The sequence below is a fragment of the Nyctereutes procyonoides genome, unplaced genomic scaffold, assembly GCF_905146905.1.
Source record: "Nyctereutes procyonoides isolate TBG_1078 unplaced genomic scaffold, NYPRO_anot_genome, whole genome shotgun sequence".
Taxonomy (NCBI): Eukaryota; Metazoa; Chordata; class Mammalia; order Carnivora; family Canidae; genus Nyctereutes; species Nyctereutes procyonoides.
This window is the reverse complement of record NW_026575133.1, coordinates 9,161,521-9,183,177: the sequence shown is the minus strand read 5'-3', so window position 1 is coordinate 9,183,177 and position 21,657 is coordinate 9,161,521. Positions and strand designations below refer to the sequence as shown.

The window sequence follows — 21,657 nt, the reverse complement described above, 5'->3', positions numbered from 1 at the left end:
AAATGAGTTTTCTTGTTCAGTCCTCACAACAACACTGTGAACCAGATATTATTACTCTGACCATTCTACAGCTGGGCTCTGAGAGGGTAAGTTGCTTGCTCGAGATCACAAAGTTGGGCATTGGTAAAACCAGGACTCAAGACTAGGTCTGAGCTCCCTTGCTACCCCATTCTTCTTCAACACATATTTTCAGGCAATGGTTGGATAAGTAATTTTAATGCGACAAAATCTGGCCCAATCACATCTTCTTTGTCTGTGAGGAAGCCAGTTCTTATTCATCTCCCCTACTCTTACCCCTTTGGCACTTACAGCTGTTTTAAACAACAAACACCATATTATATTCTCTCCTAGACAGTGTCTCTTCTGCATAATTGGACACTCACTATTGTCAGTATCCAGTATAATGTAATGATGCATAATTGGGTATTGTTCACTAAGTGGAACCATAAAGTGATAGTCTGGATTTTTTAGACACTGCTCATAGAGACCAATCTCATTTTTTTCCTAGATATACCTCAGAAATCTTCTGAAACAGAATATAAATTTCTTACACGTAAGGACCATGTCTTCTATTCCTTTGTGTCTCACAAATTCTTGCAGACATTAGAAACACCCCCAAAATACATTTTGGTTCATAACCTGTCTTTCAACCAGGCTCTCTTAATTGTGGGGATGATAGATCCCTGGACGTATGCAGGACAAAAAGGATTTAAGAGGGAATGATTTTCTATTATTATCTCAAAACAGATAGCACCCTCAGACTCTATACACACTGGGAAAAATATTTCCAATGGTCAGAAGCCAAAAGTAAACTCAGTTTGAAGGCATCAATATAATGCTTAATATGCTACATATTTGGCATCTATTCCAGAGAAGACTGTGTCTCAGGAACTCAGCAAAGGTCTCCTGGGCATATAGGCAGCTCTCACTCTGTCTCCTACAGATTAAATACATTCAGGCTAGGGAATATACATTTTTTAATGCATGAAACATGAGCCAGACTTGACACCCATCTATCAGAGCTGCTTTAAGGATAATAAAATCAGTGCTGCATTATAAGGAGAGGAAACTTGATAACCCACTGGAGATTTCTTCCAATCTAAACGATTCTATAAATTCCCCTAAAATCATAAAAAAGCATATTAAGGATTCATGTAGGTGTTTGGACTATAAATACAAATTAATTTCTGCTCCATCTGCAATTTTTCTCATCCTTGTAAGAAGCACCTCTATCTCTGAGGTATTTCTAGGTGAGAAACCAACAGAGTAGCTAAAGATAGACAGGACTCCCCAGGTGGTGTTTGTTTTCCTCTAATTTCACAAATAAATCTGCATCGTGAAACAAACTGAATTGAATCTTGCTGCTGTCCAAAAACATTTATCACTGAAACTCTGTTTTGTTTGAGGAGTAAAATATAATTGTATACAGATTCAATAAGAATCTAAATGTTCCACTGAGAAATTCTTTATTGAAAATGTTTTGTTTGGACTCTAAGTAATCTATTTATTTCCATTTTAGGTTACTAGTCATATTATTGCATTTGTTTTTACTAAAAAAAAAAATCCTGCTTAAACACCTCTCTAATGAAAAGAATTGAATAGTTTCTATCAGAAACTCCTATGATTCGCCCTCTCAGTTGGTTTTGTGAAACTTCCAACTGACCCTTATAAAAGAAAGAAAATTAATTCTATTTTTTAACATCCCCTCATCTATGAGAGCTCAATAACTAGAAATCAAAAGAAAATAGTAAATAACATTTTTTAGATATTAATTTATCAACTAATACATTTTTGGCTCACATATTTGCTCCAATTCAATGTGAAGTCAGACACCAAAATAGAAATGAACAAATGGATTGTGGATCATTTTTCCAAATGCATGGGGATAAATGCATTTCCCTAAGGAAAAATGCTCAGTTATGACATCACAGCTGTTTCTCCTATAAAAAGAACTATGTCCTACAGCAAACTATAATTTCCCAAATAAAGGGAATAAAAGACTAAAGAAAAGAAAAGCATGTCAGCAATAAAATCCAAGGATAGCAACCAGATGCCAGGCACATTAAAATACCATATCTGACAAAGGATTGAAAAAAGAAATCTTATACCACTTGAATGCTTAAATGCAAAGTGTTTCCAGTCAAACTCACCAACGATAAGAAATTGTGATATGTTGTTGCAGTAATGGCTGGATGTGTCCATGATGTTTTTTTAAAATTTTTTATTTATTCATGAGAGACAGAGAGAGAGAGAGAGGCAGAGACACAAGCAGAGGGAGAAGCAGGCTCCATGCAGGGAGCCCGACGTGGGACTCAATCCCAGGTCTCCAGGATCATGTCCTGGGCTGAAGGTGGCACAAAACCGCCAAACCACCTAGGCTGCCCTGTCCATGATCTTAAACAGTCATCTCCTCCATTTATCTTGGCCACGTGATTTGCTTTGGCCAACAGGCAAGTGTGACACTGTATATGTGAATGATGCCATTTAGATCAACCAGCTCCCAAAAACCTGCTGCCAGCAGAAACATGAGTGGGTCCAGGCAAGCCCGAGAGAACTGGCTAGGTGCATCCAGTCCAAATTGTCAACTCATAGAATCACAGCCTAATAAACGATTGCTGTTTTAAGCTGCTAAGTTTTTTTTTTTTTAAAGAATTGCTTTCTTGCTTTCTTTCTTTCTTTCTTTTTTAAGATTTTATTTATTTATTCATGAGAGACACAGAGAGAGAGAGAGAGGCAGAGACACAGGCAGAGGGAGAAGCAGGCTCCTTGCAGGGAGCCCGACATGCGACTCCATCCGGGGTCTCCAGGATCACACCCCAGGCTGCAGGCATCACTAAACAACTGCGCCACCAGGGCTACCCTAAGCTGCTAAGTTTTAGACCGGTTTGTCATACGGTAAAAGCTAACTGTTACCGAGGTCATCACAGAAACTATTTATGGCCTACTCTCCAGGTAAAGTGAAAGGCTGCCCTAAGGAAATGGGTCGAGCAGTTATTCCTGAAAGTGAGTTTGCATATGAAATGCTCAATTGTTCTACTTAAGCCCCTTATAAACTATGGTTGTGGAGATCTGTCTAAAAGCTACATCCAGGGATGCCTGGGTGGCTCGGTTGAGTGTCTGCCTTCAGCTCAGGGCATGGTCCCGGAGACCCAGGATTGAGTCCCACATCGGGCTCCCCTCGAGGAGCCTGCTTCTCCCTCTGCCTGTGTCTCTGCCTCTCTCTAAGAGAGGCATAAATGAATAAACAAATATTTGAAATAAATATATAAAATCCACATCCAAAGTACAATACCATGACACTAGCAGCTAACATCTCTTAAGCGCAAGCACTGGGCTATGGGCTTGGTAAAGATAATCTCATTTAATCCATACAAAACCTCATGCAAAAGGGATTATTATCATCTGTATTTTACAAATCAGACTCTGCAGCTCAGGGAACTTAAGTGACTTGCTCAGGGCCACACAGTATTATGAGTGAGCTTGAACTCACAAACCTGATTTGCTCCAGAGTCCAAGCTCTTAATCACTAGGTTTTCTACCTAATACCCCACCCCCACCCCATCCCCCACAGAAGGCTTCTCCAGTCCACTGGGCTGCGAAATTGTCTACACCAAGACTATCTCTTCCTGGATCCCAGACAGCCAGATAGAATAGACCCAATGAGGCTGACCCACATAGTCAAAATCAGAGAGGAGTTGGAACAGACAGTGGACATGCTGGGTTTTGCCCTGGCCCGCTGCCCTCCGACACAGAGACTGGGAGAGCCGGGGAGCTAAAGCACATGGGCACCGGCTATGCCACACAGAATGGCCTGGCCCACCAGCAGTATGTGGCCCAGGCCTCATGAGTATGTACCAACCAAGTAGCAACGCCTCCCCTTTCCAGTCTTGCGGGGATGTGGAAGGGGGTGGAGCAGAAAGGAGTCATGAAAGAGCTAGAAAAATCAGTGGACAGTTGGGAAGAAGGTCCTTGTTTCTTGCGGTTAGAGAAAGAGTTCCTTTGAGGAGAGGAATGAGGTTTGACGTCTGCTGTGCATTTAATATCTGTCTGTCCTTTGTTAATGAAACCTCTGGAAGCAGGCCTGCTATTTCTTGGATTCCTGACAATTTAAACGGCCTCAATTCTCTTACTACTGAGATGAAAACAAGACAGAAGAGAAGTGAGCCAATCAAGATAACCCCGCTTGAAAACCACTTGTTTCAAAGGAAGGAACATGACCAAAACCCTTCCTAAAGCAAATCAGAAATCCAGTGCACCAGGTGGCTGAGCATCTCCTTGGGTTGGCTGGAATTACAAGTGTTTAAGGTACTCACGGCTGAAGGTATAAACTGGTTTTTAACCTCTGTCTGCCTAAGGGAGCCTACCAGAGCCTATCTCTTTTTAAGAAACTCCTAATGTTTGTGGGACTCTAACACCCCAGGAAGTTAGTCCTGGCACACTGATAGAGAACCAGTGAGAGGGAATAGAAGGTGGGTGATAACTGAGCATGTGTGAAGGGACACAGGTTGAGAAACGTATTGACCTTAAATGAAGCTGAACATGATTTCTTAATGCCACCACATCTGCATACTAAAAGCCTGCTCCCGCCAACGCCAACGAGACAAACGGGTCCTGCAGGATCACCCTTTTTCTTAGGCTGGCATACATTTTCTGAGGGCCCACAAACCTCTCCATCCTTTAGTTAAATAGGGCTGTTGCAAAGATGAAGAGGTTAAGCCAGAGCTCCTTCATTTTAGATTTCTTAGATGTGAAGAACTCCCATCCACCCACCCTGCCAAGCTCTTGAAAGCACCAGCATGGTCTTACTAATTTCTTCTGCTGCTAAGTTTTAACATGAAATAGAAAAAGACTAGCAGATATACTGATGTAGGTTTGCTCTGGTCCAGGGACCACTCTAAATGCTTTACATATATTAATATAATCTCTCCAGCAAACCCGTGAGACAACCATGATTATCCCTACTTGACAAGTGAAGAAATCAAGTCACCACAGACAGGTTAAGTAACCCACCCAGGGGTTCAGAGCTCATGGCAGAGCCACGCATTCCAACTATAGTTATCTAGCAATAACATCCATACTATCAACAAATAGAAAATTGTCAGGAGTGCTTACCAATCCTTTCCTTTCATAAAGGAAAGGAATGCACGAAAAATAAAATAGAAGGCCATTTCAAAAAACTACATAACATTTTACATCTCCAAAGGTAAGAAAGAAGAATGCGGGGGCGGATAAATGCAGTCTCCAAAATTAAAAAGTAAAATCGGCCTTATGCTACCCAGTCATTGTGCTCATGACATTTCAAATCAATGAAACACTCGTGTTTGGGAACATACACATTCTCCCAGCCCCCAGATTAGCACTCGGGAGCTACTGAGATATGATGCAGAAAAAGCACTTCACAATGTGCCCATCAGACATTAACGGTTGCCAAGGTGCTGTAAGATCACAAACAAGCTGCCCTGGAGCCCACCCTCTTAGAATTCACATCAAGGCCCTTGCACAAACCAGATATGGACCAGCATACAGCGCCCCCCCCACCCCCGGCAGGCCACATGGATGTATGCACAGCTCTGTTAATGGCCAGCATTAGTGCTCTGTTTTCTGAACGACCCATCTCCAGTTGCTCCTCATCCTCACTGACACATGAGGAGCAGGTGCAGGAAAGTAGACATCCCCCAGGAAGTCTGAGGACGAGGTAACAGTGGAGAAGCAGCCCACGAGGAGCATGCTGGGGAAGAGGCCTCCTCAACGATTTCTGACACTTCCAATATTCTTTGGTAAGCACAGCAAGACTTTGCTGATGGTGTCTCCCCCTCTCATCTCATTCTCCTTCCCTTTGATTTTGAAACAGAACAAAAATCTGCAGATGACCTTCTAGCCAGCAGCTTTTGCTCTGCCTTTCTGTCCCCCGGTCTGTCTGGTGAGGGAGCATCTCCTACAATTTCAGCTCAGCTTTGCGGAGGATGAACACGTTATCTGACAACAGAGTGGACAAGAATTATGTCTGCTACAGACTATGCCACCAGCAATGGGACGCAGTATTAAAATGCTGCCTTCCATATCTCAAAGCGGTTCTTTAATAATTGACCTATTCATTTGGAATTGGGGAAGGGAGAAGTAGTCATAGAAATGAAATGTTCAATGGCTTTACTAGGACTAACCATAGAATAGTGGTGAATGGTTCTGGTCTGGCTTCCAATAACTAAGGTTTAGAAGTGGGGTCAGTGAGTCTTTTCTGCAAAAGGCCGGAGGTAACTTTTGTGGACTTTGTGGGCCATATGGTCTCTGCCACAATTACTCAGCTCTGCTGCCCTAGCACAAAAGGAGCCATAGACAATACATAAATGGATGAGTGTGGCTATGCACCAATACAACTTGATCTGCCGCCACAGAAATTTGAGGTGTAGGGATGCCTGGGTGGCTCAGTGGTTGAGTGTCTGCCTTTAGCTTGGGGCATGATCCCTGTCCTGGGATCGAGTCCCACATTGGGCTTCCTGTGAGGAGCCTGCTTCTTTCTCTGCCTATGTCTCTGCCTCTGTGTGTGTGTGTGTGTGTGTGTGTGTGTGTCTCATGAATAAATAAATTAAATCTTTTTTAAAAAAAGAAAATTGAGGTGTATTTCATTTCATTTTTACATGTCATGAGATGTGATCATTTGATTTTTTTCTAACCACTTACATGCATAAATATTGTTCTTTGTATGGGCCATGTTGGGTCATCGTTTACCAAACCCTGGTTTAAAACTGCAGCTCTGGCATTTCTTAGCTGTAAACTCTTAGGCAAGTTTTGTTGTGAAGCCCCAGTCCCCTCCCCTATAAAACAGAAACAATAACAGCACCGGCTCATCTGGGCTTCCTGTGGATACAGTGAAAGCAAAATGCTTTAGCGCAAGGCGGCTGGGCACGTACTCAGTGTGCTATAAATGTGAGCTGTGACTGCCATTCCCCTCCACTCTTCAAAACTCTCTGCAGCTTCTGCCAAATTCATCCAGGCTGCCATAAAACAAGATCAAGGTTTTTCATGTCTCTATCAACAAAGAAACATTCTAGACTTTTCATAATAACAACACTAGCCATTGAGAGTTTATGGAGCCCTAAAACATGCCTCAAACCCTGGATGCATTCATTTTTCAGTTTCCCTCCTAGGTCTTGGTCCCTGGAGTTCAGGAGCTGTGAACCAGAGGGTGAGGTTATCTTGCCCTAAACCAGAAATCATGATATTTTTTGAGCACTGGCCAATTCTTATGACCACAGGCATTCCTCTAAGAAGGGCTTCATGCAGTTCCTTCCTATCATCTTCACAGTAACTGAAGGATGCCGATAAAGTGATGAGCTCCAAGTTTCACAGAAGTGTTTCAGGTTTCAGAGGAGATCTGAAGTGTTGGAAGGTTATGCAGAAAGTAAGACCACATGCCTAGTAACCAGGTGTTGTGGGGCTCCTTCCTGAACCATAGCTCTTGCAAAGAAAGGGTGACTATCTGAACCAATATCCTATACCCCTGGGAATCTTGTTGAAATGCAGATTCTGATTCATTAGGTCTGGCAAGGTCCTGAGATTCTGCATTCTAGCAAGTTCTTAGATGACGCAGTGCTACTGGTTCTAGAACCAGGCTTAGAGTAGTCAGGCTCTAGATGCAGTGAGAAATGTGAATTTTGCCTGTTAATGACCAAAGTAGTCTATACAAGATGAATCAATGGCCATGATTTTCCCTGGTGAAGAGCCTTTGGAGCCAGACTTCTGAAGTCAGACTCATACCTCCACCAGGTGCCAGATGTGTAGCATTGGGGGCAAGTCTTTCAACCTTTCTGTGCCTAATGTTTCCCACCTGTAAAGGGGAAAGGTGACAGCTCTCATCTCTTGGGGTGTAAGGATGATTAAATGAAATAATCCATATATAAAGCATTTAGAGGAATGTCTAACACATTCTAAGTGTCCAATAAATGTAGGATAATCAGAAGATCCTTAGGATCCTAAGAAGCCTTATGAAAGAATTATCCAAAAATGTACTATGAGAGGTTTGTTCCCCGGTACAGCTAATGACTTGAGCTGATCCATTCAAACTCTCCTATCTTTCAGGCCATTTTACAGTTAAATAAACTAGACTTGCAGCCAGTCAGTCATAAAATTAACTTACGGGAAAAGTTCACCTTGAAAGGGCAGGACCCAGATGCCAACAAAGAAGCAGTGGTTTCCAGTTCAGTTCATTATTTATTTATCTGAGGGGCATGCCCATTCTCTAGACTGGTAGCACAAAGAAACAATGGAGAACGTATATGATAATTTCCTAAGCCACACAAACCTGAACTTTATCAAAGTACTTTTCTTGCTTGGGTCATTTCAATGTGTCACTTTGGTAGGTAGTGGGCTCCCATGCATCATAACCCCCTAAAGTAATGAACTCTTCCAGTGATATGCTGCTATTCTATATATTAAGGGAAATGCCTCAGTGTTTTCATCTATATGATGAATGTTCTGAGTAAGATAATCTAGTGCTCATGTTGTGGGGGTCAAGCTTATTTCCTTCCCCCAAATTGTACCTCCTCCTCAGGTGCATCACACATTATTTCACCCTCCCATCTGGCCAGCTGTTGTTCACTGTGTGTTCACCACCATCCCTGAGGTCTGTGTGTGGGGAAAGCACAGAGCCTAACACACAGGAACCATGCAATAATGGATGACTGTGATTAGAGCAAACTTGGGGTGCCATCTTTTAAACAAACCACAGTATTACCATGTCATCTGGTTATTGGATATCACCTGGAATGCCAGGTTGTTGATGGGATGGGGAAAGGCCAGATGGGAATGTGGCTGGGAAAATGCCACTGCCTTTTCTGAAGTTGGATTGCCAATTTACCATTCAGGTGAGAAGCTAAGTGAGTAAGGAACTGGGAGGAACAGGGTCTACTGGTTGCTGGTCTTCAGGACCTGTCAGGAAGACATATCTCCTACTGCAGCCCTGAGTCTCATCCTCTCAGCCCACCTCAAAATTTCAGCTATGGATGAAATGCCTCGCACACTGGCATGGCCATCATTTCCAGAACACTCTGGCAGCTTCTGCCTCAAGTGCAGGTGGAGTCGGCTTTTCTGCCTCAGACCAGGGCTCCCTCAGATGTAGGCATGGATACAACTAAAATATCTCAGTCTGCTTTCACAACCAGCCCAATGCCCCCAGGGGCAATTTTTAACCAGGGGGGAATGGGGATCAGTGAACAATATCCCAGTCTACCATCCTTTGACAAGACAACTCTTCAGTCATTTCAGTGTGGCTCCTCAGAGAAATTCCAGTAGAACTGAAACTCAGATATCCACACAGTGACCAGCTGTCTCCCTCCTTCTACTGGCTTTTCTCCTTCCCAGTCTCACTTTCCTACTCTCTCATTCCAACTTCCCAAGACCACCTACTGGAAACCAAGCCAAGTCTCATTCTCTGATTTGGAGAATCCACACTGAGACCCCGACCACACCAAAGTTTTCTCAGAGTCCCATAGGATCCTGTACATAATCAAAGCCCTTGTTACACTGCACTGTGGCTGTAGAGCTCCATGGTCTTCCAAGGCCAAGATCAAGTGGAATCCTGGAATCCCAGGTGCCCTGGCACATAGATGGCACTCAGTAACTATCAGTTGAGTGGATACCAGCAATACATCTGCTGCCTGTGCCCTGGAGGGCCAGGAGGCAACTCCTTGTCTTTGTAAGAATTCAGGGAATTAAAAAAAAAAGAATTCAGGGAATTCTTTTCTGTTTTAGAAAAGCTTAAAAAATGAAACTAAGACAGAGACATTAGCAGCAGGGGGAAAGATATTTTAAGAAGATTCATCTTCTATTATGTCCACCAATGCCTGGTCCCACAAAACATACCCCAGGTTTGCCCACCTTTTTGCTTGCCTCCTCAGAAATAACCCACCTTCATTCACCTCTGACCGTCTATCACCATAAGACACCTACAGCCTTTCCTTCTCCTCCCTCCTCATCTCCTCTTTCTCTTATGATTTTTATGCTCTGTACTTCCATCAAGGAATCACAACAAAGGACTAGATCAAAGAAATTATAACAAGTAAAAGCTGATTTGCTGCTGCTTTCTCTTAAATCTCTTTCTCCCATCAGGCCTTGAAGCCAGAGGTGGCAAACAAGCCTCCTGTGTGTGGGTCAAGGGTGTTTGGAAGATATGTTTCTGGGAAGTCTATACACTGTTCTAAAGTTGCCAATATTTAAAACTCATTATAGGGAACAGAAAAAAATTCACATTTCAAGCTATTCTTGAAAAGTTAAAGATCTGATGACATGAGAGCATAGTGGAGGGTAGGGTTAGCCGCTTCCTAGACAAGGGATCTGCAGCCCCTAGGTACTGCAGTCCCCAGCATTGCCATTTGCCTCCGATTCTGAGGCCCCTGTCCATTTTAGTTTGCCATTTCTAATCATGATACACAAAGTTTAATGCAGTCTTTCTTGTTACCTGCCTGGTCCTAAGGGGGGGTATATTTGAGTTTGCTATTCCATATTTAAAAACTTTGAAAAAACAAGTCCCAACTGCTATTTATGTTTCTTATATGTTTAAGTGCCTCTGGCAAAAGGTTAGAGCTTCCTACTCTAATGCTATTATGCCATTATTTGGAATCCCATCTTGATGATGATGATGATGATATAATGATACTTAGGTAATGGATAGCAGTCACTCATGGCACATATGCCTGCCTAATCCTACAGATGCTTTTTTGTTTTTTAAAGAAGTCATTAACACAGAATGATTCAGAAGACATGAAGACTAAATGCATTAAAAACAGAAAGAAGAGGATACCAGGAGGCATGTCTCAGATATGCTTGCATTGCCCTTGCTCTTTTGAAGGGAATAGTAGAGTGGACTGGTAGGCAAAAGAAAAGAAATCTTTCCCATCCACACCTTAGATTCCATTTCTCACAAGAATGCAAACTTCTTCATCTTACCACTGACGCTATAAAGTCAAGCTCAAGAACCATTTTCATCTTAACTCTGAGCAAGGGGAGAACTTTGAGTGCACCACATGAATTAGCATGCTTTGGCACACTAAAAGGACACTGACAGTTTGCATCAAGTTTATAGATCCATAAAGTCACAGTAAATACCAGACTCCCACAAAGTTAGAAGTTAGTAACAAAAACGAAAAGGCAACAAGAAGAATAATTACCATAATGTCTCAGAGCTCAAAGACAGAACTTAAATGGCTATAAGACATACCACTTACTGAATGACCACCATTCTTCCAACATTTAATCAGTCACTAAACAAATCTGTGTGCAAGAAACTAGGAATGAAATGATCATCAAGACAGACACAGGTACCACTTTTGTGAAGCTTATGGTCTAGCAAGAGTCATTAAACACAGAGTTACAATTATTTTGTTAAGTACAAGTGTAAGGATGGCATGAAAGATAAGTCAAGACATAGGAACAGGTACCAGGATACCTAACCTAGGAATAAGGACCTCTCTGAAGAAAATAACACTCAAGCTAAGGCATAAAGGTTAAGTGTAGGAGTTGCCCAGGCAAAGAGTCTGTCCATTATTGAGCACTACTCATGTGCCCTGCTACCATATCAGGCATTGGGGTTAGAGAAATGAATTATCAAGTGCCTTTCCTCAAATAACTCAAGTCTATTGGGGTAAATAGGCTTCTATCTAATCTGCTGCTAGAAAATGATGGGATCTCTTCATTACCATGTAACAAATTAGTCGTTTAAAAAATGTTCTGATACTCAGAGGAATTCAACCAAAATCTTCCTAATTGTAAAATGTTCTAAGTGCAGAGAATTTCTCAAACAATTTTAAAAAACAGATGACACTGAGAAACTGTCCAATCCTGTGGAGCACCTGGGGCTTCCCCAAAATTACAAGGTGTGTTGTCTGGGGATATATGCAAGCCCCAGAAGGAAATGTGCAGCAGGGACAGAGCAACCCAATCATCCAAAAGAAAGGTTACATGAAGGACTGAATAAAGGAGAGTGAGGCTGAGTGTTAAACCTTGAACTGTAAAAAAAATTGTTTTGTGGTTAATAATGTTAACAATAATAGTTATGTTAATGAGAACATTGTTAAGGATAACCAAGCATACTGGCAAATCTTATGTGTACTTAACAAATTCAACTCTGTAGGTAAGTACTGCTACTGTCCCCATTTTATGAATGAGAAAACTAGAGATTAGAGAAGACAGAAAAATGGCTATTAATGGTCATATGGCAGAACAAAAACCTGACAATGAAAGTCCACAAAGCATGAGAGCTGCTGAGTAAAACGACACATTCTTTTGATTAAAAAAAAAAGAAGAAAGAAAGAAAGGAGTGACTGGACTCACTGAACAAGGGGCTTGGGCTTTAATGGCCATAAAATGATAAAAGATAACTTGGTGCTAGGCCTGTGTGAAGTGGGTAACTGGTACTAAGACTCCTCTACATAAAGTTACAGACTTAACAGGGTTACACCTTTGGTGAAAGAGACAATAGATGGAAATCTACCCACTGGGATAGGAAGACCACAAAGAAGTCTAACAATGCCTCCTAGGCTTTGAGTAAGGAAAAAAAACTTTGGCTGTGTGGAGAATTTATATTCATGGCTCTTCCATCACAAGTCTTTGGGGTTCTAATATACATGAACCAAGTTGTCCAAGAAGCCCCAAGGTGAGAATTTAACGTTAAAAATTATCCTAAGCAATTGATATCTTCTAGGGCACCTGGGAGAAACAAATGAAAGGATGTAGCCTTAACCTGAACCATTCCCAAGTCCTGTAAACAAAGCTTTTCTGAAAATTAGTTCACAATCCAAAATTACAATACAAAAGTAAAAAGATCCACTACGAATCAAACTCAGTAGTCATGTATACAATAGGAAAGACCACCAACACCTTCAACTAATAGCACAAGCAGATGAAGACTATAGAATGTTTAAATTGATTGAAGACATAGAGAAAGAATAAAAACATAATAAAAAATCAAGACACTATCAACAAAGACCAGTCATATGGAGGGAAAAAAAAACCCTCTAGAAAATAAAAATAAAATCATTGAAAACAAAATCTTGTCCAATTGGCTACTAGCAGATAAGCACACCTTAAGGGAGACTTAGTGAGTAAGAGGACAAAGCTGTGAAAACGTAAAATAAGAGATAAAGAGAAGAAAAATATCAAAGAGGCCAGTAGATAAAGAAGAATAAATGAGAAATTCCAACATATATCTGGTAAGAGTTCCAGAAGGACTGAATAAAGGAGATAAAGGAGACACTATTTTTTTAAGATTTATTTATTTGAGAGAGAGAGAGAGAGAGAGAGAGAGAGAATTTGTACATGAAGCCAGGGAGGGGCAGAGAGAGAAGGAGAGAGAAACTCATGCAGACTCCAAGCTATATGGGACTTGATCTCATGATCATGAGATCATGACCTGAGCCAAAAACAAGAGTCAGATGCTTAACTGGACTGTACCACTAAGGCACTCCAATAAAGCAGATACTATTCAAAGATTATTCAAATTCAGATTCAGGAAACAGCAAATCCTAAGCACAGTCAGCAAAACTAAGTTCTTATCAAATGCATTGTGCTTTTCCAGGACACCAAAAACAATGGGCAGCTCTAGCAACCAAAGAGAAGCAAAGGCAGGATGTCTGAGGAGGAACACAAATCATGAGTCTCAATGGCATCACTAGAAGCTAACCCAAAGGCCTGTCAGCTTGAAAGTATAAACAGAAAATAGAATTTCAGCTTATTTATGAGTATGGCCAAAATAAAAATATTTCTAGATACACAAAGGAGAGTATTAGCCTCTGAAAATTTTATCACTGAAATAACTATGAAAGGAAGCACTTTCAAAAGGAGATGGAACCTAGAAGTAAGGAATTGGGGATATGAAGAAAGAGAAAACAGAAGAACTGCGGGGCACCTGGCTGCCTCAGTCGGTGGAGCATGTGACTCTTGATCTCAGGCTTGTGAATTCAAGCCCCACATTGAACAAAAGAAAACAAAAGAACTGGTCAACATCTTGATAAATCTGAATAAATATTCATTGACTCCATAAAATCATGATGCTGACTAATGCTGGCAGGACTACAGTGGGTATTTGGAGTTAAAGCATCTAGGTCCTCATGTTATTAAGAATAAGCATATAGATCAACATCAACTATGGATTGGTTTAGACTTGATGTGCACTATGTGTGTTCAATTTTTGAGGAAATCCATAAGGCAGAGAGTGAGAACTACATTGAGCAGTGGTAGCTATTCAGAAAATAAATGGATAAACCAAGAAAAGGAGAATAGGGAATAATGAGGAGAGAGAAGTAACCAGTGGAGTGCAAAAAGAGGGAATAAAGAAGACTTAATCCAATAGAATATAGGAACAGACCTTTTTCAAGTATTAAAAAAATCAGGGCAAATAATAGAAAATAAGTAGGTAGAAATAAACCTAAAATTATCAATAAATACAAGTAGGCTAGACATACCAATCAAAAGACAAATATGTCAGATTGGATATTTTTTAATTACAAGATACCCACCTAAAATGTAAAGACACTAAAAGTTTAAAATTATATAGTACTTATGCACAAAAGCCCCAGGTAGAGTTATATTAATATCAAACAATTTTGTAAGTAAAAGCATTAAGGATTGAGGAAGGTTCTCACATAATACTAAGGGCACAATTCATCAGGAACAAATAACAATTGCAACATTTTACTCACCTTACGAACATAATCCAAAATGTACTTAAAGCAAAGAAAGTGGCATAACTACAAGGAGAAATAGATAAATCTCCAAACTTTTTTTCAGTGATTATGTAGACAAAATGAGGAAAGATACAGATCTGGACAACACAATTAACAAGGTTGATCTGATGAATATCATAGAGACTCATGAAGCTTGAACATGTAGAGAACATAAGCATCAGTTAGAAAAACTGACCACTTTAGTTGGTCCCAAAGCAAGTTTCAACAAATTCCAAAGAATCAGTAGAATACAGACCACAATGCAAAAAAAAAAAAAAGAAAAAAATGAGAGATCAGTAACTAAGTGATTACCTAAATGCATATATATTTGGGGATTTAAACTTATACTTTTGATTACCATAAGAGGAATAGCAGGTATTACTTACTCTCAAAGGATAAATAATTCTGAAAACAGAAAATATTTAGAACTAAATGAAAATGAAAATACCATATTGCAAACGCTGTCGGGAGGAACTCCAGAAATCATTTAAAGTATGTTTTATAGGTACAAATGCTTCTAATAGAAAAGTAGATTTAACATTTACGAGTTGAGCACCAGTCTTGAGAAGGTAGAAAAAGAGCAGAATAAATCCAAAGCTTATGGAAGGAAAGAAGTAATAAAATTAAAGCAGTCAATGAAATACCAAACAACCTTACCACAGAGAGGTTTGGCAAACACAAAATGTCCTTTGTAAAGCCAACAACCCAATAACAACTGGGGAGGCAAGGTAATGTGCTGGTACAGTGCGTGGGCTCTGGAGGGGACGGTCTGGTTTGAGCTGCCACTCTGCCACTTCCCAGTTGCATGGCCGTGGGACGTGACTTGTGGCTGGGTTGATGGAGTTATAGCCTGAAGCCTGAACTACCCACCACACCTCGGTGCCCACGCACTAACTGGTTTTCCTTACCACAAGACTTCCAAGTTGTATACTCCGGTGGGAGTATCTTTCTCCCATAAAGAAACTGGGTGTTAATGCCCCCATTTAATGGGTGGAAAAACTGAGGTTTGGAGAATTTATGTAAGTCTCCCTCAAGTCATGTAACATAAGGCATTGGAGCCGATTCAAGACCAGATCTTTCTGACTCCAGAGTTTGCCCTCCTAACCACTATGCTCATCTATAAGAGAAGAGGAATATAGCCATGGGCCATTCAGCATAGCCATGCTCTGGAAAGAAACTTACTATATATATCCAACCTCATGGACAATGTCTTTTTAAAGTAAAAAGTGAAAGAGAAGAGGCAAATGCCTTTTGCTCATGTATAGAAGTTCCTGCTCTTATTAATGGTAACTCAGCAGTTAAGAGCATGGGCTTTGGAATTAGAAATAATAAGGATAGCTGCAATATTTATTAAACACTGTGTGCCAAGCATAATACTGAGCTCCTTCCATCTTCACAACATCCCTTTCCACAAGTTCTGTTATTATCCTATAGTACAGATTAAGAACCTCAGGGGCAGAGAAGTTAACTTCACGCAGCTCTAAATTGGCAGAGGCAAGATTCCAACCCAGCCCACCTAACATGGGAGCTTACGTTTTTATCCACACTGCACGCCTAGAGCCCAGCTTCCTCATCCACTGATTGGAGGTGACGATACCCCCACCCAGAACCATGAAAAAGAACTGAGACACGTAGGGAAAGCCACCAGGACAGTATAGGCTGGTGATAACAGCCTATACTTGCAAAGACACAGGCCTAAAAGGATGTTAGCATTCCTGATTACTCCAGAATAACTGAATGCATAAAACCCACAAAAAGAAGTATTTCCTTCCAGTTCATCTCACAAATCTTCAAGAGGACAGATCATCTGTGTTCTATGTGAAAGCTTATTTTCAAAATCAAAATCATAGCATTTCCCATTTTATAAAGATTTAAAGAAAAGTATTTAAAAGAATCTGACAAATAAAACTGTAGAGAAGTGGGGAATAAAGGCTCATAGCACCCAACGCAGTAAGTCTAGCCTTCAACTTAATTTTCCAGAATTCTTGAAATATCAGTGATGGCAGCATAAAAGACCAATTAATCATGTTGTTTGTTCTCTGTGTGTGAGTCACTGTTGCCATCTACAGTTAAAGATGGGGCATGCAATGCTGCCAAATAGCTAATTCTAAAAGCAGTCCTAGAGAAGGTGATGCTCAGAAAACACGCTTCCTCACTGAGTCCAGAAAAGGAAAATGCTACCTGCAGAAGCAGCTCTTTCTCAACCACTTCTTCTGTCTTGCTGATGAGACGCTTCTGCAGGGTGTGAATCTTCTGTATCAGCTCAAAGGTACTGGGGTCACTGGCCTGTTCAGAGGCAACAAAGTAAAGCAGCTGAGATATCACCAGTTCAAAACACTGAAGTTTCTATGTAAAATAATTATTGTCTTATTAAAATGTATTGCAAACCTGCAGACCCCATACAGAGAGAATTAGGACCAAAAAAAAAAAAGCATAATAGATTGCAATGGCCATCAAAAAAGAAATGAAGTTTGGCTAATATCTTACCTATTGGCTCTAGTTAGCCAATAAATGGAAAATGAATATGTTTGTTCCATCAGGGAAAACAATGATTATACTAATAACAATAATGATAGCTACTATGCATTATACCTAATTATTTGCCACCATCCAGACACAATGCTAAGTGCTTTTCGTACAACATCAAATTTTAGGCACACTAGTTCCTTTAAGACAGTATTAGTCTTCCCCTTTTACAGAGAAGACAACCGTGGGTCAGAGGATTAAGTTGTCCACCCACACTGGTAAGGGTCAGAGCTGGATTCAAGCCCAGATGTGCCTGGCTCGAAAGCCTGCAGTTCTTCATTACTATGCTCTGAGGCTTTTCCTCCTATGCCCTCTGTTTCCGAATGAATGAGACAGGCTTCCCTAATTTATTCAAACTCAGGATTCTCCTTTGGTAATTGCCAACAAGAAGATTCATTATAGCCTATGATGAGGAAGGTTTCTAGGATGTGGACTTCTGCTAATAATTGGCAACAAAACACGACCATGGCATTTAGCTCTCAAATGGGGTTATCAATCCGGAAAGCTTTGAGGCACTTTCAATAACTATCTATGTACAATTCAAACAAACACTACAGTTATAAATTGATAATCTGTCCTCTCGACTTTGAGCCAAAGTTCTGCTTTCAACTGTACTGACATTTTGAATTAATCTAGCAGCTAAATATTTTCATCTGCTTCCCTGAAATTTTCTAATTTTTAAATAGAAATTGACATGGAATTGGAAACTGTAAGGATTTGCTTGAAAACACATGGAATAAATGAATGAGACAGTAAATGAATTTTAAGTCTTCAGCTCTACTTCCCCAGACACATCCATATTATTGTTAGTTGACACCACTCTTGGCATTTAAAGAGGAATAAATGAGGGTCAACACCAAGGGAAGAAAACATTCCACTGACTGTGACTTTGCTTAAAAATACTAAGCAGCGCCAACTGACATCCATATACTGGGAGTATATCTGGCGCACATTCATCTGGCAAGACTGGATGTTGTTGAAATTCAAGCCTCATGTTTACATAACAATTTATAATGCATTACCCTTAATGTTTTCTTCATTAAAAGGAAAAAATAGAAATGAAAACCAAAACTGACCTGGCTGGTTGTACTTTCTTATGTCATATACGTCTATCCTCCCAAACCCTAATTGTTGGTGTGGTCAAAGCCCCTCCTGGCACCCACATGGCTGGCTACAGCTCTGAGAGATGGCCATCTGTTTTTTTCATGAATAAGCAGGGCTTGTCTTTACCTGTTATCTGCAGGGCTGATGGTAATATCTATCAGGAAGTCATAAAATAAAATATGAGGTTTGTTATCCATCACCTACCAGTGATACTTTGGCAGTGTCCCCAGATCCTAAGAGAAAGGGTTTGACTAACACAATGCTAGTCAAAAAAAAAAAAAAAAAAAAGAGCTAGTTGACCTTGTTTCCTGCTGCAACATAAAGAATGCAAAGACAAACTGAAAGAAGGTATAGATGCTGGTGGACAATGTGGCTGAAGACGATCAGCAACAGAGACAGGCAGCCTGAGGATAATTGGTTGACCAAAAACTTCTCAACAGGAAAAATGTCTATTGATGAAGTCGATTCACAACTTCCCCTGGGTCTTCTTTAAACAGAACGGATCTTGTCCAAGACTTTTTAAACAAAACCCAAGTAAACCATCTGGTTTGGGAACAACCCAATTTACCTTTGATATAGACAATTTGCATAGTATTAAATAAAACCAAGCTCCTTCCTGTGCATTAGAGAGGGGGCAGTGTAGGGTAGGAGAATGGATCTGAGGAGGAGAGGAAGGCTCCGCCAGGCATTACCTCAAGCTTCCTCCACCTGTGCACATTCATGGGGTTCTCCAGTTCCTCCTCCAGGGCTCGACATCGTGTCCTCTCCTTCAAGAATTCTCTTTGCATGTGGAAAAGCTCCTGCCTGAATATAAGACAAACTGTCTTTTGCTAAGAAATTCTCCACCCATTGTCTACGGCCATACCACCCTGAACGCACCCGATCTTGTCTGATCTTGGAAGCTAAGCAGGGTTGGGCCTGGTTAGTACTTGGATGGGAGAAATTCTCCACCCATTTGAAAAGCATGTCTTTATGTGGCTATAGACATACAGCATCTTATATAAAAAGTTGGCATCAGGGAGACTTCTGTGAACACAGACCAGCTTCCAACCTGGGCCAGACACAGATATTATCAATCCTTAAAGAGCACAAACTTCAGCATTAGTTTGAATGAAAGTACCAGAACTTCAGAATCATGATTCCAAAAGCCCGAGGAATTTACAAGTCAATGGAAAGAACAGGAAGGAAGTGAATTATGAGAATTTCAATATACTCTAAATATCTCTATATAAAGAACAACCTATCTTTTATGTTTTACCACAAAATATGGCACCTGACTGCAGGACATTGAAGCTCTTGTGATAACTTGACAACAATTAGGGCAGTGCATTGCACCCTGACTTCACATTGGAATCACCTGGGGAGCTGTGCGACTTACCTTTGCCTGGACCCAATCCCCACAGAGATTCCACTTTAATTGGTCAAGCATGTTACTTGGGTTTCATAGGTTGTAAAGTCCTCCTGGTAATTCTAATGTGCAGCCAGGATTGAGAAAAATCAAGTTAGAAGTGATATTTGCTGTTCCACCACTACACAGATGGCTGCAAAAGTCCTGAAGAACTAGCTCTGGCTCAAAACTACTTCTCCAATCTGCAGGAATTTCTAGCAAATAGGCACCATGCTAGAGCCATTCGCAGTGCTCTGTGAGCTGGCTGCCACCCTATGGAACAAGCTGCTTTGTTGAGGGGTGGAGAAGAGGCAAACACTCACATTGACATGGGCAATAAGGATATTATTATGTGTCCTCGTCTGCTGTGGGTGTGCAGATTACTAATACCAAGCCATCTCTTTTACTTAATTGCTTCATTTAAACCAATAATACAACTTCCCCTCATTAGCAAGACAAACCATTAGAATTAACTGCATGATGTTCACTCAACAGGGAGCTCAGCACAAGCTGCTTAGAATTAAAAGCATATTTTTAACACTTCGATCTTCTAGAGTGTCGTCAGAAGAGGAGAGTCAGAGTATCAGCTACTGTTACTGACAGCTTATTTTGTTCAAGACTCTGTGCTCGGCACACTGTGTTTGTTTTCATGTTTAATTTTAACTACAAGTCTAAGAGAAGTTAAGGGATTTGCCCAAGGTCACACAGCTTGTGGGTGGCAAGGCTGAGATTGGAATTCATACCTGCCTGCCTCCAATGTCTTTAGTAAGTTATCTTTCCATTGAAAAGAAAAAATAAAATCTATTATCTACAAGCCAGCGATACTGACTAGGAATGGGTAGAACTTGGTCCTTTGTGTATATAATAAAAATAACTCATGGCTGGCGAGTTTAGTGATGATCTTCGAGATCATTAGAATGAATCTGTTTGTCTTCAAAATGTCAATGGTGGCATCTCTGGATAGTAAAATTATGCGTGATTTTTTAAGCTCCTCTTTATATTTTTTCTCCATTTGCCAAGTTTTCTACAATGAGTTTGTACTACTTTCATCATCTGAAAAACGAGTGACTCTAAAAAAATAAAAACTATTGATCCATCTTTGAAAATGACAACCTCCCTTGCTATTCCTGAATATATTCACTGCACCTAAATATCAAAACTATCTTCTAATTCAATTTATTTAAAAAGCTGATGCAAACCGTGTCCTTGTCCCAAGGTGGTCAAGGATACTGTTCATCTACAAATCCATGGGGAATAAGGTTAGATACAGAGACAACACCAGGCCTCTTATTTGGTTTCCTGCAATTGCCTATATAAAACATGGTGATGTTTTCCCAAAGGGGAAGTAGATCTTGTATAATGCAAGATTTAAAGCAAGAGAAGGCGCACTAAGCTAAAGTGAAAGCTGCAGAAGATAAATCAAGAGTGAGATATAAAATTTGGCCACCTTCTAAGGAAACAGAGTTTTCAAATAGTGATTAAATTTTTCCCTTCTTTTCATTCTGTGTATAATTCCAAGAAAAAGATGTGCAAATGTTACCAGGATTAAATTTAAATATTGCTGCTCCATCGCTTACATGCTGCCTTCTTAAATTCTAAAGAGCTCATGGGGGAAATGATTTTCTGAATTGTAACTAGGTTGGGTCTGTGATTTGTCTTGAAATTTCTTTTTAAAAATCCAGAATACAAAGACGCCTGGGTGGCTCAGTGATTGAGCACTTGCCTTCCACTCAGAGCCTGATCCTGGAGTCCCAGGATCAAGTCCCACACTGGGCTCCCTGCATGGAGCTTGCTTCTCCCTCTGCCTATGTTTCTGCCTCTGTGTGTGTGTGTGTGTGTGTGTGTGTGTGTGTGTGTGAGTGTGTGATGAATAGATAAAATCTTTTAAAAAAAAAAAAAACAAAATAAAATAAAATCCAGAATACA

General features: G+C 40.5%; 1 protein-coding gene across 1 annotated transcript in view; it reads right to left on the bottom strand.

Moving 5' to 3' along the window:
• Positions 1–21,657, bottom strand: part of CFAP58 (cilia and flagella associated protein 58) — a 97,664-nt gene that overhangs the window by 31,817 nt on the left and 44,190 nt on the right. Inside the window, exons 14-15 of the mRNA XM_055299868.1 lie at positions 19,037–19,148; positions 16,896–17,000 (exon numbers count right to left, since the gene is read on the bottom strand). Coding sequence (XP_055155843.1) covers positions 16,896–17,000; positions 19,037–19,148 — 217 coding nt within the window. The remainder of the gene's footprint in view (positions 1–16,895; positions 17,001–19,036; positions 19,149–21,657) is intronic.